Source organism: Ctenopharyngodon idella, chromosome 2 (assembly GCF_019924925.1).
Source record: "Ctenopharyngodon idella isolate HZGC_01 chromosome 2, HZGC01, whole genome shotgun sequence".
Taxonomy (NCBI): domain Eukaryota; kingdom Metazoa; phylum Chordata; class Actinopteri; order Cypriniformes; family Xenocyprididae; genus Ctenopharyngodon; species Ctenopharyngodon idella.
The window spans coordinates 21,386,218-21,402,547 of NC_067221.1; the positions used below are offsets into that span (position 1 = coordinate 21,386,218).

The 16,330-nt window shown below is 34.9% G+C and overlaps 1 protein-coding gene across 1 annotated transcript; it reads left to right on the forward strand.

The window, feature by feature from the left end:
* The first annotated feature begins 14,037 nt into the window (after positions 1 to 14,037).
* On the forward strand, positions 14,038 to 15,800 carry rgs5b (regulator of G protein signaling 5b). The gene is made up of 4 exons (XM_051878284.1): positions 14,038 to 14,186; positions 14,473 to 14,618; positions 14,915 to 15,081; positions 15,182 to 15,800. The coding sequence occupies exons 1-4, from the start codon at positions 14,143 to 14,145 to the stop codon at positions 15,353 to 15,355; spliced, it is 531 nt and encodes a 176-aa protein (XP_051734244.1). The 5' UTR covers positions 14,038 to 14,142; the 3' UTR covers positions 15,356 to 15,800.
* Positions 15,801 to 16,330: the final 530 nt, after the last annotated feature.

Here is a 16,330-nt window from a genome sequence, read left to right on the forward strand (position 1 = left end):
ATATAAAGTAACTGATACAATCATTAAATCCAAGTTTTCAGATGAGCAATAAACCCGCTGCTCCTCATTACATCAGATTGCCCTTGCCTGAAGATAAAGCAATGGAGCTATCAAGCTAAAATGAATTGAGCTGACATCTCACATTTATAAACAAGACATTTCACATATAGTCTCTTACATTTATTAACAAGGATTTCTCTGACTCATGCCATCTCATATTTTTTCTTGTTCTTGTTCTCTAAGCAAAACCACATTTGACATTCAAATGTCAAAGATATCTATGTCAGTGAGGGACATGGGTTTAAGTGTATGAAAACTACATATATTTTAGTTCCTGATGTTATTTTTCCAATTTTCATATGTAATTCAAATCATATTTCAGTGTAATCCAAGTCATTCTGAAGGTAAGTTTTTGCACAAATTGCTATAAAGATCATCTAGTTGCACTCTGCTGCTCTCTAGTGGTTTCAATAGGTTACCAAGATCATTTGAACATATCACTGAGTGTGTACCGAACAACTTGAGAGGCATTTACACCAGATTGAGCAGGACTACTGTTTGAAGAAAAAAAAAAAAAAAAAAAACACTGATCATTGATGACGACTCAAATAACACCCCATTCCCACTGCTGTGGTCTCTTAACGTACAGTAATAGAGCTTTTAGGATGAGAAAATAATCCATATTACAAAAATAAAACAATGCAAATATTACAAAATGTGGCAATAAAAAGTGTATAAGTCACTTGTTTTTCAAAAGAAACGCTGTCCAACAGCGACACCCTCAGGTGTAGCTACAGTGAGAGTCCACGTCTCTCGTGCCTCCCTTGAGCTCACAGAGAATCAACAACGCCTCTAAGGCTGAATCCCAAGTGGCACACTTCTATGCACTTTCGGTCTTGTGGACTTACAATGGCTGCCGCGTGCGTGTGTCCGTTAAGTCCACGAGACCGTAGGGTGTCCCATTCATCATTTTAGGTTTCAGAAGGGTGGTCGTGAGTGCCCCCTTTGCGGCTGCTATGCGCCCTCAATGTGCACTTCAGCTGAGCCCGCAAGTCTGCGAGCTACGCAGAGGTCTTTACCCGGCAGTCAAAGCGGCATTACGTCATAAAAAGTGTGGACTCAGAGGAAGACCGTGAGGAAGCCATTTGGGACTGGGCCTAAAGCATGCGGTGGGTTTAGAGGGGGGTAATAGAGAATGAATGGGGGGAAGTCATGTGAGAGGAGGCAATGCCTCCATCGCGCTATGATTGGATATGATCGGTTATGATTGGATATGATTGGTTTGTGCGATAAATCCCGCCTCTTGTTTACGTGCACGTTCTGTGCGTCAGTATGAATGAACATAATAATGCCGTCAATTGGAAGACTAATTAAAATTAAGTAAACAGCTCAGCCACATACATATCACCGCTTTATGTCACGTCAAAATCAAACTTGAAAAGACCTGAAAACATCATGACTGCGGGGGTTTTTAGTAGTGGTGAAATTAAAGATACATCTTCGTGCCTGTGACAGAGTGTTTACCGAGCTTTATGACTGATGACCCGAAATAAGCTGACTATTAAAATGAACAGCTGAAAATCAACACACAAATACAATATAGTTTAAATTAGTACTGCTTTTAGTTATTATTTTGGAATTAATGGGCATTTTTTCACAGTAAAGGGTAAGTCATTTAGAATCTGCCATTAAATAGTCATTAAATTATTATTATTATTATTATTATTATTATTATGAATGTAAAATGGCCAACAAACACTGTAATTATTCATTTCACAGTTTTATATAATATAATTATCACAGTTTTCAATAATATAATTACAGTTTTTTTAAGAAAGTACTACTTTTCTTCAGCAAGGATGCATTAAATGTCATTTTAAGTGACAGTAAAGACATTTATAATGTTACAAAAGATTTCTATTTCACATAAATGCTGTTCATTTGAACTTTCTTTTCATCAAAGAATCCTGAATAAAATGTATCATGTATCTTGAGCAGCAAATCAGCATATAAGAATGATTTCTGAAGAATCATGTGACACTGAAGACTGGAGTAAAAATTCATCTTTGCATCACAGGAATAAATTACATTTTAAAATATATTTAAATAGAAAATAATTATTTTAAGTTGTAATAATATTTCACAATGTTACTGTATTTTTGATCAAATAAATGCAGTCGTTTTGAACATAAGAGACCTAAAAAAAAAAATCTTACTGACCCCAAATTTTAAACAATAGTGTAAATTAGACAACACCCGTCTTGAGAATAAAGTGACATTTCATCATATGGGCAAGTTTGTCTTTTGCAATGAAATCTTTTAAAACCGTAATTATTAGACACAGCATTGACATTTGACATCCTTATCATCTCTTCAAGCATAAGCCCGGCCCAGGAGTTTCAGTAACCACGGAGAGGATGTGACATGTCACATCGAAACAACAAGCACACTTTTTTACACTCATTTACTAAGGAGGTATCAGTCAATGCTCTTATCAGTGAAATGTTTTGTGTTTAGATGTCATCTGTCAACTGAATTAATCATCTCTGCTAGTTTGCCAACTGTTGTTGGTTAAACAAAACTTGGTTCAGGAAATCCCTTGAGATTTGAGCTACACATAACACAGAGTGTAGGCAGGACGATGTCTGTCACCGTCTCAGTCTTGCGTATTACTCATCAGATAGGGTCAAAGCGCTCTGACTGCATCTCACTGGGGATTGTTGTGTTAAACTCTTGCTCTATTTGACGGAGCACTAACTTCATCCCATCTTTTGCAATATGGAATTTACAGAGGGGGATGTGGCCAGAATATTCTCTTTAGGGACAGAAGGGCAAAGGGTTGGACCATTAAGAAGATGCAAAACTTCCTGTTTTGTTGTTTTCTGAAGATAGACTGGGCCTTCCCTTGTGAAAAAGAACATACTTTAAATAAAGTGTATTTATTATGAAAATAATATACTTTAAAAGAATATACTTGAATGTAATGTTTTCAGACACATAACTGCATGTTAGTTACAATCAAATGGAAATCTATTATAGTTTAAAATTATATTAATTGCAATTAGCTGAATTTTAGAGTGCTTTTTGACTCACTTAAGTATAGGATTTAAGTATACATCTTTACATGTAATTTTATAATTATTGTCTTTGAAATATGGTTAAAGTGTGAATGTACTGACAAGCTTTTATGGTAAACTAAAATATACTTGTATGTCCATTCCATTATGTTTATGTTTAATGATGAAGCTGCAATTTAGCAAAAATATATCAAATTCAAATGTAATATCAAATAGCACAACACTGTTAAAATTATAATCATATATCTTACAGGTGCTTTATTATGTTAGTCAGCACATCAAAATAACTGTATCTAACTATGCAAAAAGATTAAAACAATGATGTAAAATGTACTTTAAGGTATAAAAATTTAATTTTAAGTTATTACAAAGTGCACTTTTTTTTTAAGTGTGTTTAGAAACAGTCATTCAAGAGCACTTAAGTGGTCTTATATTTTGTGCATATTATCTGCAAGTACAGTTTTTAAAAATATACTTTTTAAGATTTAATGTACATTACAAGTGCACTTTCAGTACAATTAAGTGCACTTCTTTTTCACAAAGTTTGTCTTCTCACTTTCCACTCAATAATGATTCTATTCCAAGAAACATATTTTATAGAATAATTTAAACTGACAATTTATGGTAAGCTTAGGATAAAATAAAATAAAATAAAATAAAATAAAATAAAATAAAATAAAATAAAATAAAATAAAAATCCTTTTCACATGGATACACTAACAGTGGATATATTTCACATTTCACTAGATTAATTATTTTAAAACTGAACTAATCAATGTCTGAACTATAAAATGACTTAGTAATTTAGATGAAGCGTTCATCAAAGGTCATTTAAGTGCATTTATCAAAGGGTTCGTCCCTCTATAGTAACCTGAGGTTAAGTGTCTTGATCAAGATCATAATGGTGAACATGACCTTTTAATTAGTAGTCTAGATCTTTAACTGTTACACCACAACACCCCATCTAATCAAGAATGCATTTTCTGTATACTTCTACTACTACCAATGTTATGTTACAAATGCCCTCAGTTCATTGTTCCATGTCGTTCCAGTTATGTGGTTTGCGTTTCTCCTGTGCTTCATTGGATATCTCCTGAGTTTATTATTACCAAAACAGTCGTTGAGCGTGCTGTATGTGTGTGTGTGTGTGTATATATATATATATATATATATATATATATATAATAAACATGATGCTATAATCCCCTCCATGATGTTATGTTCTTATTATTATGATTTCGAGGGTGTTGATATGTGGTTGCTAAGGTGATTTGGGGCATTATTAGAGGGTGAAAGAACCAAGTGTGAATGCTAAAATAAAAAATAAAAAACTGCATGATTTGAGGTACTATTCATGTTTGTAGCATAAACTTTGCAGGATGAGTTATCCAGTATAACACAATACAAATACAATAGCATAGTCATAGTGATTCTTGTCTTCACAAACAAAAGGTGAAGGTTCCCCAGGAGCAGCATGGGCCATCATTTCACATCACTACTTCTGACTGAGCCATTTGTTTATTACTGATTTATGTTTTGTTTAACCTCTCACAATTCATTATGTCTAAGCAGTGTGTAGGCAAAATGACATGCCCAGTGCTGTCATCAAAATGACCTGCTTATTACATTGCAGCTCATTAATAGTGGCTAAAATCAGAGGAATATTGATGACAATATATTCACAGTCCTTTTCAAATCCAATGCACCATTTGGGTGTGCTTTATAGTTTCCTGGTTACAGTCCTACAGTCGTAACCTGAGACGTTTTTTATTTATTTGTTTATTTTTTTTATTCCATTTTGTTTATTTAAATTAATTTAGATTTGGTATGGTCAAGTATCAAATAAAATGTAAACTTGCACTGATGAAGTTAATGTTGTTAGTAATTGTTTAAAAATTACCATTGTCATCTACCAAACCGTATCCACTTTTGATACTGAAAAATGTTTACAGATGATTTAAAACCTGTTAGCATTCCACTGTACCACTCATGGTACACATACCATTCAAAAGAGACCTTAGGAATGCTAAGCAAAGCCCTTTACAGTAAATAAAAATGTAAAATTGAACTAATGAAATTATCTACAGCATCAACTTACATTAATGTTAAATAAATAAATAAATAAATAAATAAATAAATAAATACTGCAGCCAAAGTCACCAGAATTGAATGCTTTGGTGCTGTTTTTGTGAAGTACAAAAATTCTTGTGGGGCCTGTGCCCCAGTAGTGATCAAACTCTAGAAACGGCCCTGGGCCCTTTAGAGTTGGGCTCTAATGCTGTCGCATCCCACTCTTCTACCTCCTGCCCTTCCTAGTCCAGGAAACCCATCAAAAAGTGTGGTAACCCATCACCCATTTAGCATCCTTTATATTTCATATGGAGAGAGAAAGGAAAGATGGGCAATTCGCACCTTTATGTCTGTTCCTGGTAGTTCAGGGGTAGTAACAATATTCTAGAGTAGATAAAAGTGCTGTGATAGAAGTAGATGATGGGCAATACCGCAACTTGGGTCCCACATCCTCATTTATTACCCTTCCCCACTCCAATGCCGGAAGTGCAGAGGTGTCAGCTTTGTGCTTCCTCTGTGATTACTTCGCAAATGGGCTAGACGGGACAGGAAGAGTGGGCAGTGCCGTAGTAATGTCCCACTTCCTCTTCTGTCACCATCTATGATTGAGAAGTATCAATCTGTTTCTCTTTGAATCTCGCACATATTGGAAATGGCATTTTGGCGCTTCCATTGGAAAGGGAAGGGGCTATTATCTGACGCCCCCTGTTCATGAGGAGTACTGAGACAGAGCATAAAAGTGGATTAATCGCAGTTAGCGACCCACACTCTGTTATTCACTAGAACTGTAAGAATGGGCAAGCATCAGCCGATAAGAGCTACTTGGTAGGGAGTGTACAAGAGCACCACAGCACTCTGCCCTCTCAGTAGCCCCTCCGGTTCACACTGGGGCTTATAGTCGGGCGATTTTGTCAGGAAAATCTATCTCCCTAGGAAACCCAATACTGGGTAGAGGCCTTCCCTAGGGATTCAGTGGTGAAGTTCTTCGGTGTGAAGAACATTACTTTGTTCTTAGCTAGAGCATACTGTTGCGAGAATACAGTTCTCTCCTGAGGCTTCTCCTGGTAATATGGACAGTATGCTTAATGTTGTGCTCCTTTGGAGTAACTGATGGCTGGGGGTCCGGGTGGCAGTCGGAGTAGTAGCCTTGTGGACTGCATTCTGACAGTCATGCATACAGCTACCTGAGTTTGAGTCTTGACAGAGACTGAGCTGCGTATGTAACCTCAGGCTATCTAGTTCTTGGTCAAGGGTGTGCTGTATGGTAATGCTTTGGCTACAGCTTAGCTTATTGGGCAGTTTACAAGTACAGTGAGATGATATTTGTTCAGTATGGCATATTGGCTATTTCGTTCCACTTCAAAAGGGAACATCTCAGGTCACGACTGTAACCATGGTTCCCTGAGAAGGGGAACGAGACACTGCGTCACATTGCCATACATCTGGCATGCATGTACGTCTTCCTTCAGACAAATGAAGTTGATGAAGTCCTCTCTAGGCGCCCTTATATACCCTGCCGGCGCACCTGTGATGTCACCCGATCATGGTAGCCAGTTAAGATCGGCGTGTAACTCAAGTGCTTCAGACACTGCTTTACGAGGAGGGCTCCCATAACGTCAACTCCATGACGCAGTGTCTCATTCCCCTTCTCAGGGAACCATGGTTACAGTCATAACCGGAGACGTTTTATTCTGACTTTTGTCTAATTAACAGGTTTTATTTTTTCTTATCTCTTGCTTTTTATTGGCTAAAAACTCAAATACACTGCTGAACAATAACCAATCATTTGTATTCTTTAATATTTTTTCCTATATTTTCCTAATAACAATTTTATGATTGTAGAACATTTTATAGTTTCTATACTGTAATAAAGTATATATCAATTAGCACTGCATTATTCATATAATTAATTGTTTTAAAAAATACCCCGAAATGGTTTGAAAAACACAAATAAACCATATGTTGTCGCAAATATGTGTTTATTGTCTTGACATTTCATTAGTCAAAACATTTCTGCTTTTTATACAGCTACAGCAATAGATATGCCTTTGTCCATATAAGGGATTTCTTGGAATGTCATAAGTTATTACTTCTATGAGAAAATTTTGGACTTTATGAAGAATGTTTGCGCTCCAAAATGCTTATGTTGCCTCGATTTGGATAAGAACAAAATCTCAGGTCATGCATAGACGATCTTGTCTCTTTGAATTTAAATCTAGAATTATTCACGTTGGCCCAAGAAAACCTCTATGTGAACACACTTGCCCGAAAAAATATGTGGGGGACGAATTTACATTTTATTAAAAGTGCCCCCAAGTTCCCTACATATTCTATGCCCATGATTGGAAGAATGAATGAATTTGAAGAAAATGAAAAAAAGTTGGTATAAAACTGCCTACATAGGTGATGTGATCTCTAGAAAAAGACAATTACTGAGCAATGTGTCATGAATAAACCCAATGCCCCCCTTTGCCCTTACTGGCCAGAGAGTCACAAGTGAGCTGTCATGGTGTGTTGAAGCCAATCTCAGTGTTTAAAGATATATCAGTGCTCAACTGGCACAAGTTTTACAATGTTCCCAATTAAGTGTCTTGCATGAAAACATCCTGTGGTGAGACCATTTTCATTTGTTGGCCTGTTATCTTTCCAGGTATCTCTGGGAGTGCTTGATTCTGGAGAAAACTGAGTAAGATTGATATACTCAATGCAGACCACCGTTCTATTCAAAAACACCTGCTGTTCTTCACTGAAAACCAGTCAGATGAATTTGAATGCAAGTTACAATCTCTATTGCCATACAATGGCATACTGAAAATATGCTTTGGGTGGAAGATAAACATTGTTCAAAAAAAAAAAAAAAAAAAAAATACACATATATGTATAGTTTATATCAACTCCTGAAGGCAGAAAAACATTAGAAAGTGGTAACTTGCAATTTTTACCCAACAAATCTGTTCCTACTAGCAAATGAAATTTACTTTCAGTGAAGTAACCTAATTTGTCAGGTTAATTTAGTCAGATTATACAGCAGAGTTCCTGCACTAATCTGATCTTTTACTGTTCCTCCAGTTACACAAATGGAGATTCTTATTTTTAGCAACAGACCCTTTGAACCTTCATATTTTAAAACCTCTTCTGGCAGACTTGAGGGAAATTTGACATTTGTTTAGGCCCACAGTTTTCTGGGACAATTGCCAGTTTATGATGACTTGAAACTTCAAGAGAGCTGTATTCCCACAAGTCTGCAGTTCTTCCAGTTAAAATCCAGTTATCCAAAATGTTGGGCAAATCCAACATTCTCTTGAAGAGTAGCATGGGCAATCCCCGCAGTGGTACAGTCACATGTCATTGTCTACGTACATCCTGTGCATCATAATATGTAATTCATACATTTAGAATACGAATTCATACATTTCATGTGGATTTTTTAACTGAACTCATTCAAGGATTCTGAAGGGAATTTTTTTATCTGAAGTCAGTTTGGAAATTTGTCAAAACAAAATATTGGGGATGACAACAAATGACTGTCATTATGAATGAGTCATTAAATTATTCATTCAAAAAAAAAAAATTGTCTGTGTATTTGTTTCTCGTAATTGCAGCTTTATTTCTCACAATGTGCGTTTATTTCTTGACTATGAGTTAAACAAGTGACTGAGTTAATTACTGAATCATTTGACAGATTCATTCAAAAGCACAAATTCATTCAGGAATGAAACAGCACTGCTGCGTTGCTCTGTAACAGTTCTGTTTTAACTCTGCTAGAAACTATTTTCAGAGTAAAAATAGACAAAGTAACTGGCAATATTGTGTCTATTAAACCAATATCACACTTGCAAAAAAAAATAAATAAAATAAATAACAGCACAATCATACATTTGCAAGTCATTCTGACAAGATAGGAAATCTGTTAATTTAAATACATACAGAGATATTAAGAAAGCATTGCTCATTTTAGCCATCATTATTTTTCAGTAATTTGTCATTTAATCAATTAAAGACAGAACTGATCATGCCAAGGAAAGGTCTATTCATTTGCCACTACACCACATAGATTTGGCAGCCATTCGTTAAACAGCCATCTGTTATGAAAAGATATGCCAAAAGGATGAGTGGCGATTATATTTTCTCAAGGGAAATTCTGTTGAATCTGCCATCATGACAAAGACAATGTGCCATCATGTGTTCGTGGGAGTTTAATCATCTGTTTAGTCAACAAGTGCTTAAAACAATGACTAGTGTTTGTGTAAAACACTAGGCCTACATATTACCTTCATATCAGATATTTCACAGTATACAGAAAGAACAAATGAATGCCTTCTCACTTTTAAAAACAGTCAAAAATGAATTTAAGACTTAGACAAACCTTGACACTGTCCTGTGTTCAGTCTGTTGAAAAGAACATTTTCCTTGCTACAAAGGTACACATTTATAAAGCATTATAGCTGACACAAATCTGTTTGAAGTGTTTTCATAACAGATGCAGACAAAATTGCTTTTGAATTGAAGCAACATGTAAAATGAAAGAGAAAATATGTGCTTTATGAATATCTCTGGCCTATTATTTTACTGAATTTAATGAAATCGATTTTTCTGCCTTCATACAGAACACTGTACTGACCCAAGTGTCTATTATACAACATGTTATTGATATAATGTGAATAGTTTAGAAAATGTTTTGGAATTGGTTTATTTATAGTTATCAGGGTCAGGCTTATGAAGAAGGCATAATATGCACCATAAAAATCATGACGACACAAGGATTCTTTATTTCATATTGATCTTCATGTGACCCAATTAGTTGTGCAAAATGAGCTCTTTAAACCCTTTTTTTTTGGCACCATTGGTTTGGCATTATATGTCACCTCCTTTTTAGCTCATATAACAGATATTTCATTCAAAATTGATAAGCTATTCAAAAAGTAACACCATAACCAGTATTATAAAACCTGTAACCTAGAAATGGGCAAAACATAAAATCAATATGATGTGACCTTCACATCAGTGTCTGTTTATCGTTATTATTTATTGTGCCATTGAATTGTTCCCATAAGCCTATAACGAGCCAACTATAAGTGCTGACTTTAAATAGAAAAACCATTGTGGTTCACAATTCCTTGTTAGTTATTTCCATTGTTTAGCTGAGCACGAAACCAAACTCCAGGGATGTGCAGCTTTCCGGAGGCAGCAGCTCACAAGAAGCTTAGCTATATGCATGCATGACAGAGAAACAAATAATGAACAGCTAGGAACAGGAACAGCTAAATAAGAACCTATCGAGTAAATTGCCAAGAACACCGGAAAAAAAAAAAAAAAAAAAAAAAGATTTATGTTCCAAAATCACTTTAGAATAATAATAATAATAATAATAATAATAATAATAATAATAATAAAAGAAGGTAATTGTGGGATAAAGTGTAAAACAAGAAATAAATGCACATTGTGAGAAATAAAGCTGCAATTATGAGAAACAAAACACAATGGTAACACTTTATTTTAGGGTATTTTAACTAGCTGATTATTAGCATGCATATTACTAGAATATTAGCTTATTAGTAATTAATAAGAACATATTAATGCCTTATTCTGCATGACCTTATTCTACATTCTTAATCCTACCTAATACCTAAACTTAACAACTAACTTACTAATTATTAATAAGCAGTAAATTAGGAGTTTATTGAGGGAAAAGTCATAGTTAATAGTGAATACATGTTCCCTATACTAAAGTGTTACCAACACAATTATGAAATCCAATCCATTACCATTTCAGTCATATCCGTCTCTTGGTGATTCTGTGGCCATCTCTTGCCATACTGTACACAAGAGACTGTCCATGAATTTTCTTGGAAATGTTTCTTGGAAAAATTCCAAGGTAGGTTGCCAGTTCTTTGCCCAACCCTCCCCATTACATGGCTTGGGACGTGGCTCACAATTGTGAGATACACAGTTGCAATTATGGGAAATAAAGTCACAATTATGAGGGGTGATAAAAGTTGTAATTGTGAGATATAAAGTTAAAAAAAAAAATAGTCACAATTATGAGAAGAAAAAAAAAAATGATATTGTGAGACACAAAGTTGTAATTATGAGAACTGAAGTCATGAGGTACAGAGTTTCGGTTATGAGAAAACTAAATCACATTTGTGAGAAATTATGAGAAACAGTCACAATTATGATGAATAAAGTCACAATTGTTAGATACAGAGTTGCAATAATAAAATTATTACAATTATTTTCTCTGAAGTGAATGGACTTCCACAGGAAACTCATTTATGGTGACAGTTTAGGACTATTTAATAATGACAATTATTTTTTTAGATCATGACTTTGCAGTGTGTATTATTTTCTGCCTAGGTACAAGCAAAGAAAACATGTTTACATTGAGACTGAAGTGACAGTGGACAGATGGGGACGTGTCTCAATAAGACATGCCACAGCTGGCCTGAGACACACGCTGTAACACTCTGTCCCCAAAAACACTGACCTTTGATTGAGCGTGTAAACATATTTTTGTCCTCTAAATTAATGTAATAAAGTTCACAGTTGCTGGAATCAAGCACTGAGAAGTCAATACAAAAGCCAGTGAACAAAACATGTTATTGCTAATGGAGATGGTTACGGGCTGCCTTAAGAAAATCTCAAATGAGATCTCATTATGATTGTTTCAAAAGCAATAAATTGAGAGATAATTGAGACTTTTGCTTAAAGCCACCATGAAATCAAAACTGACATTTTTTAATGGAATATTGCAGTGCTTGTTATAAATGATTTACCTGTGCACATCATTATTTTTTAAAATTCATGTGCCCTTTGTAAACTTTAATCAAAATAACTTCCCCTCCCTCTTGCAGCTCATCTCTTCTCTGATGATGTGTTTACTGGCACGAGGGTGGGACAACCTGTCAATCACATGACATCACAAAAAGAGTAATCCACAACCATCCAATTAATTAATGATTTCCGGCCTTTTTTCTTTGTCTTTTTTCTTGTTTGAGAAGCCATTTCACTTTTATATACGTCACAATAAGGGAAAAAAGACTATGTTTATGATGACTTTAATTCCACACAGGAAAAAGTGTTAACCTGCAACAGTACCTTCTGCTTTATCTAACACTTAAAGGGTTAATTCACAAAAAAATGAAAATTCTGTCATTAATTACTCACCCTCATGTTGTTCCACACCTGTAAGACCTTCGTTCATCTTCGGAACACAAATTAAGGCATTTTTGATGAAATCCGAGAGGTATATGACTCGTCCGTAGACAGGAATTTAACCATCGCTTTCAAGGTCCAGAAAGGTACTAAAGACATTGTTTAAAAAGTCAATGCGACTGCAGTGGTTCAACCTTAATTTTATGAAGCAACTAGAATACTTTTTGTGCACCAAAACAAAATAATGACATTATTCAACAATATCTTCTGTGTCATTCTCAAACGCTGTTCAGTGCTTCCACGTTCTACATCAGAACGCCAACTCATTATTGGCCGGCTCCTGCATCAGCATCACATGAATGCGTCGTGCTGCTCACATGAACATCCTCTGCCAATACTGAGCCAGCGTTCTGAATTTGTGTTCCGAAAATAAACAAAGGTCTTACAGGTGTGGAACAACATGAGGGTGATTAATTAATGACAGAATGTTCATTTTTGGGTGAACTAACCCTTTAATAACATTCATGGTTTAACCTAAAGTAGTCAAGTTGATTTATTCACATTAAATAGTATTTTTGATTTAAATAAAACTAGTTAGTTTAGTTAGAAATTTCTGATTATTTTTGGTTGTTACAGTATATAAAAGAAGAACCTCAGAGCTACATTTGCCTCATGTTACTTTGCCTCATTGCTTATCAAAAGAAATAAAGAAGCATTTTCTCCCAGCAGGATTTACATGCAACTCAAAAGAGCATAAAAAAAATCACAAGGGGTTACATCTTTTTCTTTGATACAACAACAACAAAAAACACTTTTGGAACAATGAAAATCATTATTAACACATCACCTGAAAAGATTTCTATTTTCATTTCCAAATACCCTGACTTCTGCCACATATTTTGCTTCTCTACTTCCTGTTTTTGCAACAATGCTTTTAAGACCCTCCGCTCGAATGCCAGACGGTTTCACATAGTGTGAGTCTGTGACATCAGCAGGGGTTGTAAGGTGCGTGGGTGGACTTCTACCGAAATCCCCCCATCACTTCCTATATGTAAAACAAATGGTCCCATTTACGTAAACATTTGGTATTTCCATGTGAAATATTAGCCTATAGTTATTTAAAATTACCTCATGTAGGCACTCTATACATTTGCATCAATACAAATTATCTCTTTAATATATAAAGCTATTAATAGTTACAGTATTTAACCAACTAATAAAACATGCAACGTCAATAAATATTGTGGTTTCACACAAAATGCCTTTGAGGGTTTGCTTACTCAAAAAGGTAAATTCTGTCATCATTTACTCACCATCATGTGGAAAACAAAAGAAGATATTTTAAAGAACTGTTTTTGTCCATACAATGAAAGTCAATGGGGTCCAAAAACAACAATAGATCTCATTATCTTTCAATGTATCCAAAAAACACTTAAACATCAATTTCTTATTTGGTTTTCCACATAAATTTATAAGGGTAATAATGACATAAATTTTCTTTTTGGGTGTAAAAGTTTAAAATATGTCAAATTTTGGCATTGCATCCATTTTCAGTGTTTTATACAACATATGGAGACTATTAAGCACATGGGGGGGAAAAAGTGATTCTTTAAGGCAGTGGAAATGATTCACTGAAGACCAAAGACTGCTTGAAGGGCTGAAACACCCCCTCCTTCCACAGCTTGCATTTCATTGGGTGAGTCAAGTGATGTCATGGAGGGTGAAACTGTATAAATAGCCCAGCATTGCTGACACTGAGACAGAATCAAAACTCTCAGACAACATTAACTATTAGACAAGCACTTGTGGAGCAAAGTAGGAAATCTTTGGAACTGCTAACATGTGCCGAGCACTAGAGCATCTGCCAATCACCTGTCTGGAAAGGTATGTTTCATATTTATAAAAAAAAAAAAAAAAAATATATATATATATATATATATATATATATATATATATATATATATGTATATATTAATAATAATTCTTATGCCAGAATAGTGAGAACAGCTTAAATGTCAATATTTTCTTTCAAACTAGACCCTAGTTTAAGTATAGCTTAAGTCTAAATTGTTAAATGATAATACTGTATTTCTAATGATAAATTCAGATTTTTTAATCAATTATAAGTACTTTTCCCAAATGAAATGATGGACGTTTTTGTTCCTTACAGGGCAAAAGAGCTCAAGGCTCGGTTTGGAAATTTTCTGCTAAAGCAAGAGCTTAATATCATGGGCCACTCGCAAAAAACTGACAAGCTAACACTGGAGAACAGACAAAAATGGAGCCAATCTTTCCATGAACTCCTGCTTCACAAAGGTGAGTTTATATCAGCGGGAACAGTGCACTGAGAAGAATGGTAACCTAAAAATGGTAACATGTAAATTATTCAGATGAAAAAAATATTATTTAGCATCACTGAATCAACCAAAATGTATTAATTTACACCAACCAAACTAATTTTATGGGTTAAATGAGGTAAAAAATTGCTCTTTAAGGTATACAATTAAAGGTTACCACTTTTTACATTGTAGCAATATAAAAGCACACCATTCTCAGGCTGTAGGATGAAAGCTATCAGGGTCGTCTAATGTATTCTTCATGTTTCTTTGCAGAAGGACTGTGCGCTTTCACAGCTTTCCTGTCATCTGAGTACAGTGAAGAAAATATTGCTTTCTATTTGGCCTGTGAGGACTACAGGAACACAAAGAACTCCTCAAAGCTGTGCTGCAAGGCCAAGAAAATCTATGAGGAGTTCATCTGCTCTGACGCACCAAGAGAGGTAAATTTCCTAAGAATATTAATAGCGCAGAAGACTCATACTTAATAGAAAAATATCATGAAAAAGTCTAATGGCAAATCATTTCTTTCCATATTTTCAGGTTAATCTTGATCATGAAACTAGAACCATCACCTTGAAGAATATGGAGCAACCCAAACAGTCCTGCTTCACCCTCGCCCAGAGTAAAATTTACACCCTCATGGAGAAAGACTGCTACCCTCGTTTCCTCAAATCAACAGTCTACCAGGAACTCATCACACAACATTTGGGTTAAACTACCCATGGCCACTCTAAAGACAGCAGCAGCGGAATGCGTCCCAGATAAACATGGCATTTATGTGACGTGGCGGTCAGTGAATGATCTGAACCAGTTTCTTGGGGTTCAGGAGGACTGAACTGACTCAAAGCCAGATTGGAAGGCCTTGGGACTTGAAATCCATTCTATGAATACAGCATTGGAGCACACGGGAAGATTTTGTAGTTTGTAGAAGTTTGTAGCACTGGATAATAACTGTGAAAGCAGAATCACTTTTGCACATTTATATGTAAAACTATTTTTGTTTTTGTTTTTTGTGCGTGTTTGAGTATTTTTGTATTTCCTATGAGTATTTATTGAAAAGTTACATTGAAAAAAGTATTATTTATATTTGATGAACAAATGTGGGTTATTTATTGAACTTTGAATGAAAAACACTTGAATAAATTTTTTTACATGCAAACATTTGTCTTTAGCGGTGTGTCTTTTTGAATTATGAAATACTGAATTTAGTTTAGAATATATGAATATATTATAGTTATATAATATAGTTTTATTTCACTGGATTTTGCTTTATCCGGCTTTTGGATTTGTATTTTATTTTATGCAGTTAAAAGTAATTTAGATTTAAAATAATAAAAAATTTAAGAGGCATTCCCACTCTGCATTTTCTCTTCCCGCATTTTATCCCACAGTGAATTTTATTTTGCTTTACTTTTTGGCTTTTATTTTATTTTATTTTATGCTATTTTGCTTTTTGTATTTATGTGCAGCTAAAAGGAAATGTCATAATGAAATACGTCAGATATATCCCCCCTCTGCACTTCCTCTTCCCACACATCCCACTCAAATGGGTTAATGGAGGCTCTTAGTCACCTCTGCCACACAATACATGGCGCCTTTCTCAGTGAGCCTCATAAAAAAAACTTTAAATCTACTCTATTCACATACATATGCGTAATTAACTGCTACCAACAGGATCATTCAGTTTTT

What these genes read in the sequence shown, in the direction of transcription:
- rgs5b (XM_051878284.1), top strand. Translation starts at nt 14,143, where the DNA reads ATGTGCCGAGCACTAGAGCATCTGCCAATCACCTGTCTGGAAAG. An exon ending in CCAATCACCTGTCTGGAAAG is followed by an intron (nt 14,187 to 14,472) that starts GTATGTTTCATA and finishes TGTTCCTTACAG; the next exon opens with GGCAAAAGAGCTCAAGGCTC. An exon ending in GCTCTGACGCACCAAGAGAG is followed by an intron (nt 15,082 to 15,181) that starts GTAAATTTCCTA and finishes CCATATTTTCAG; the next exon opens with GTTAATCTTGATCATGAAAC.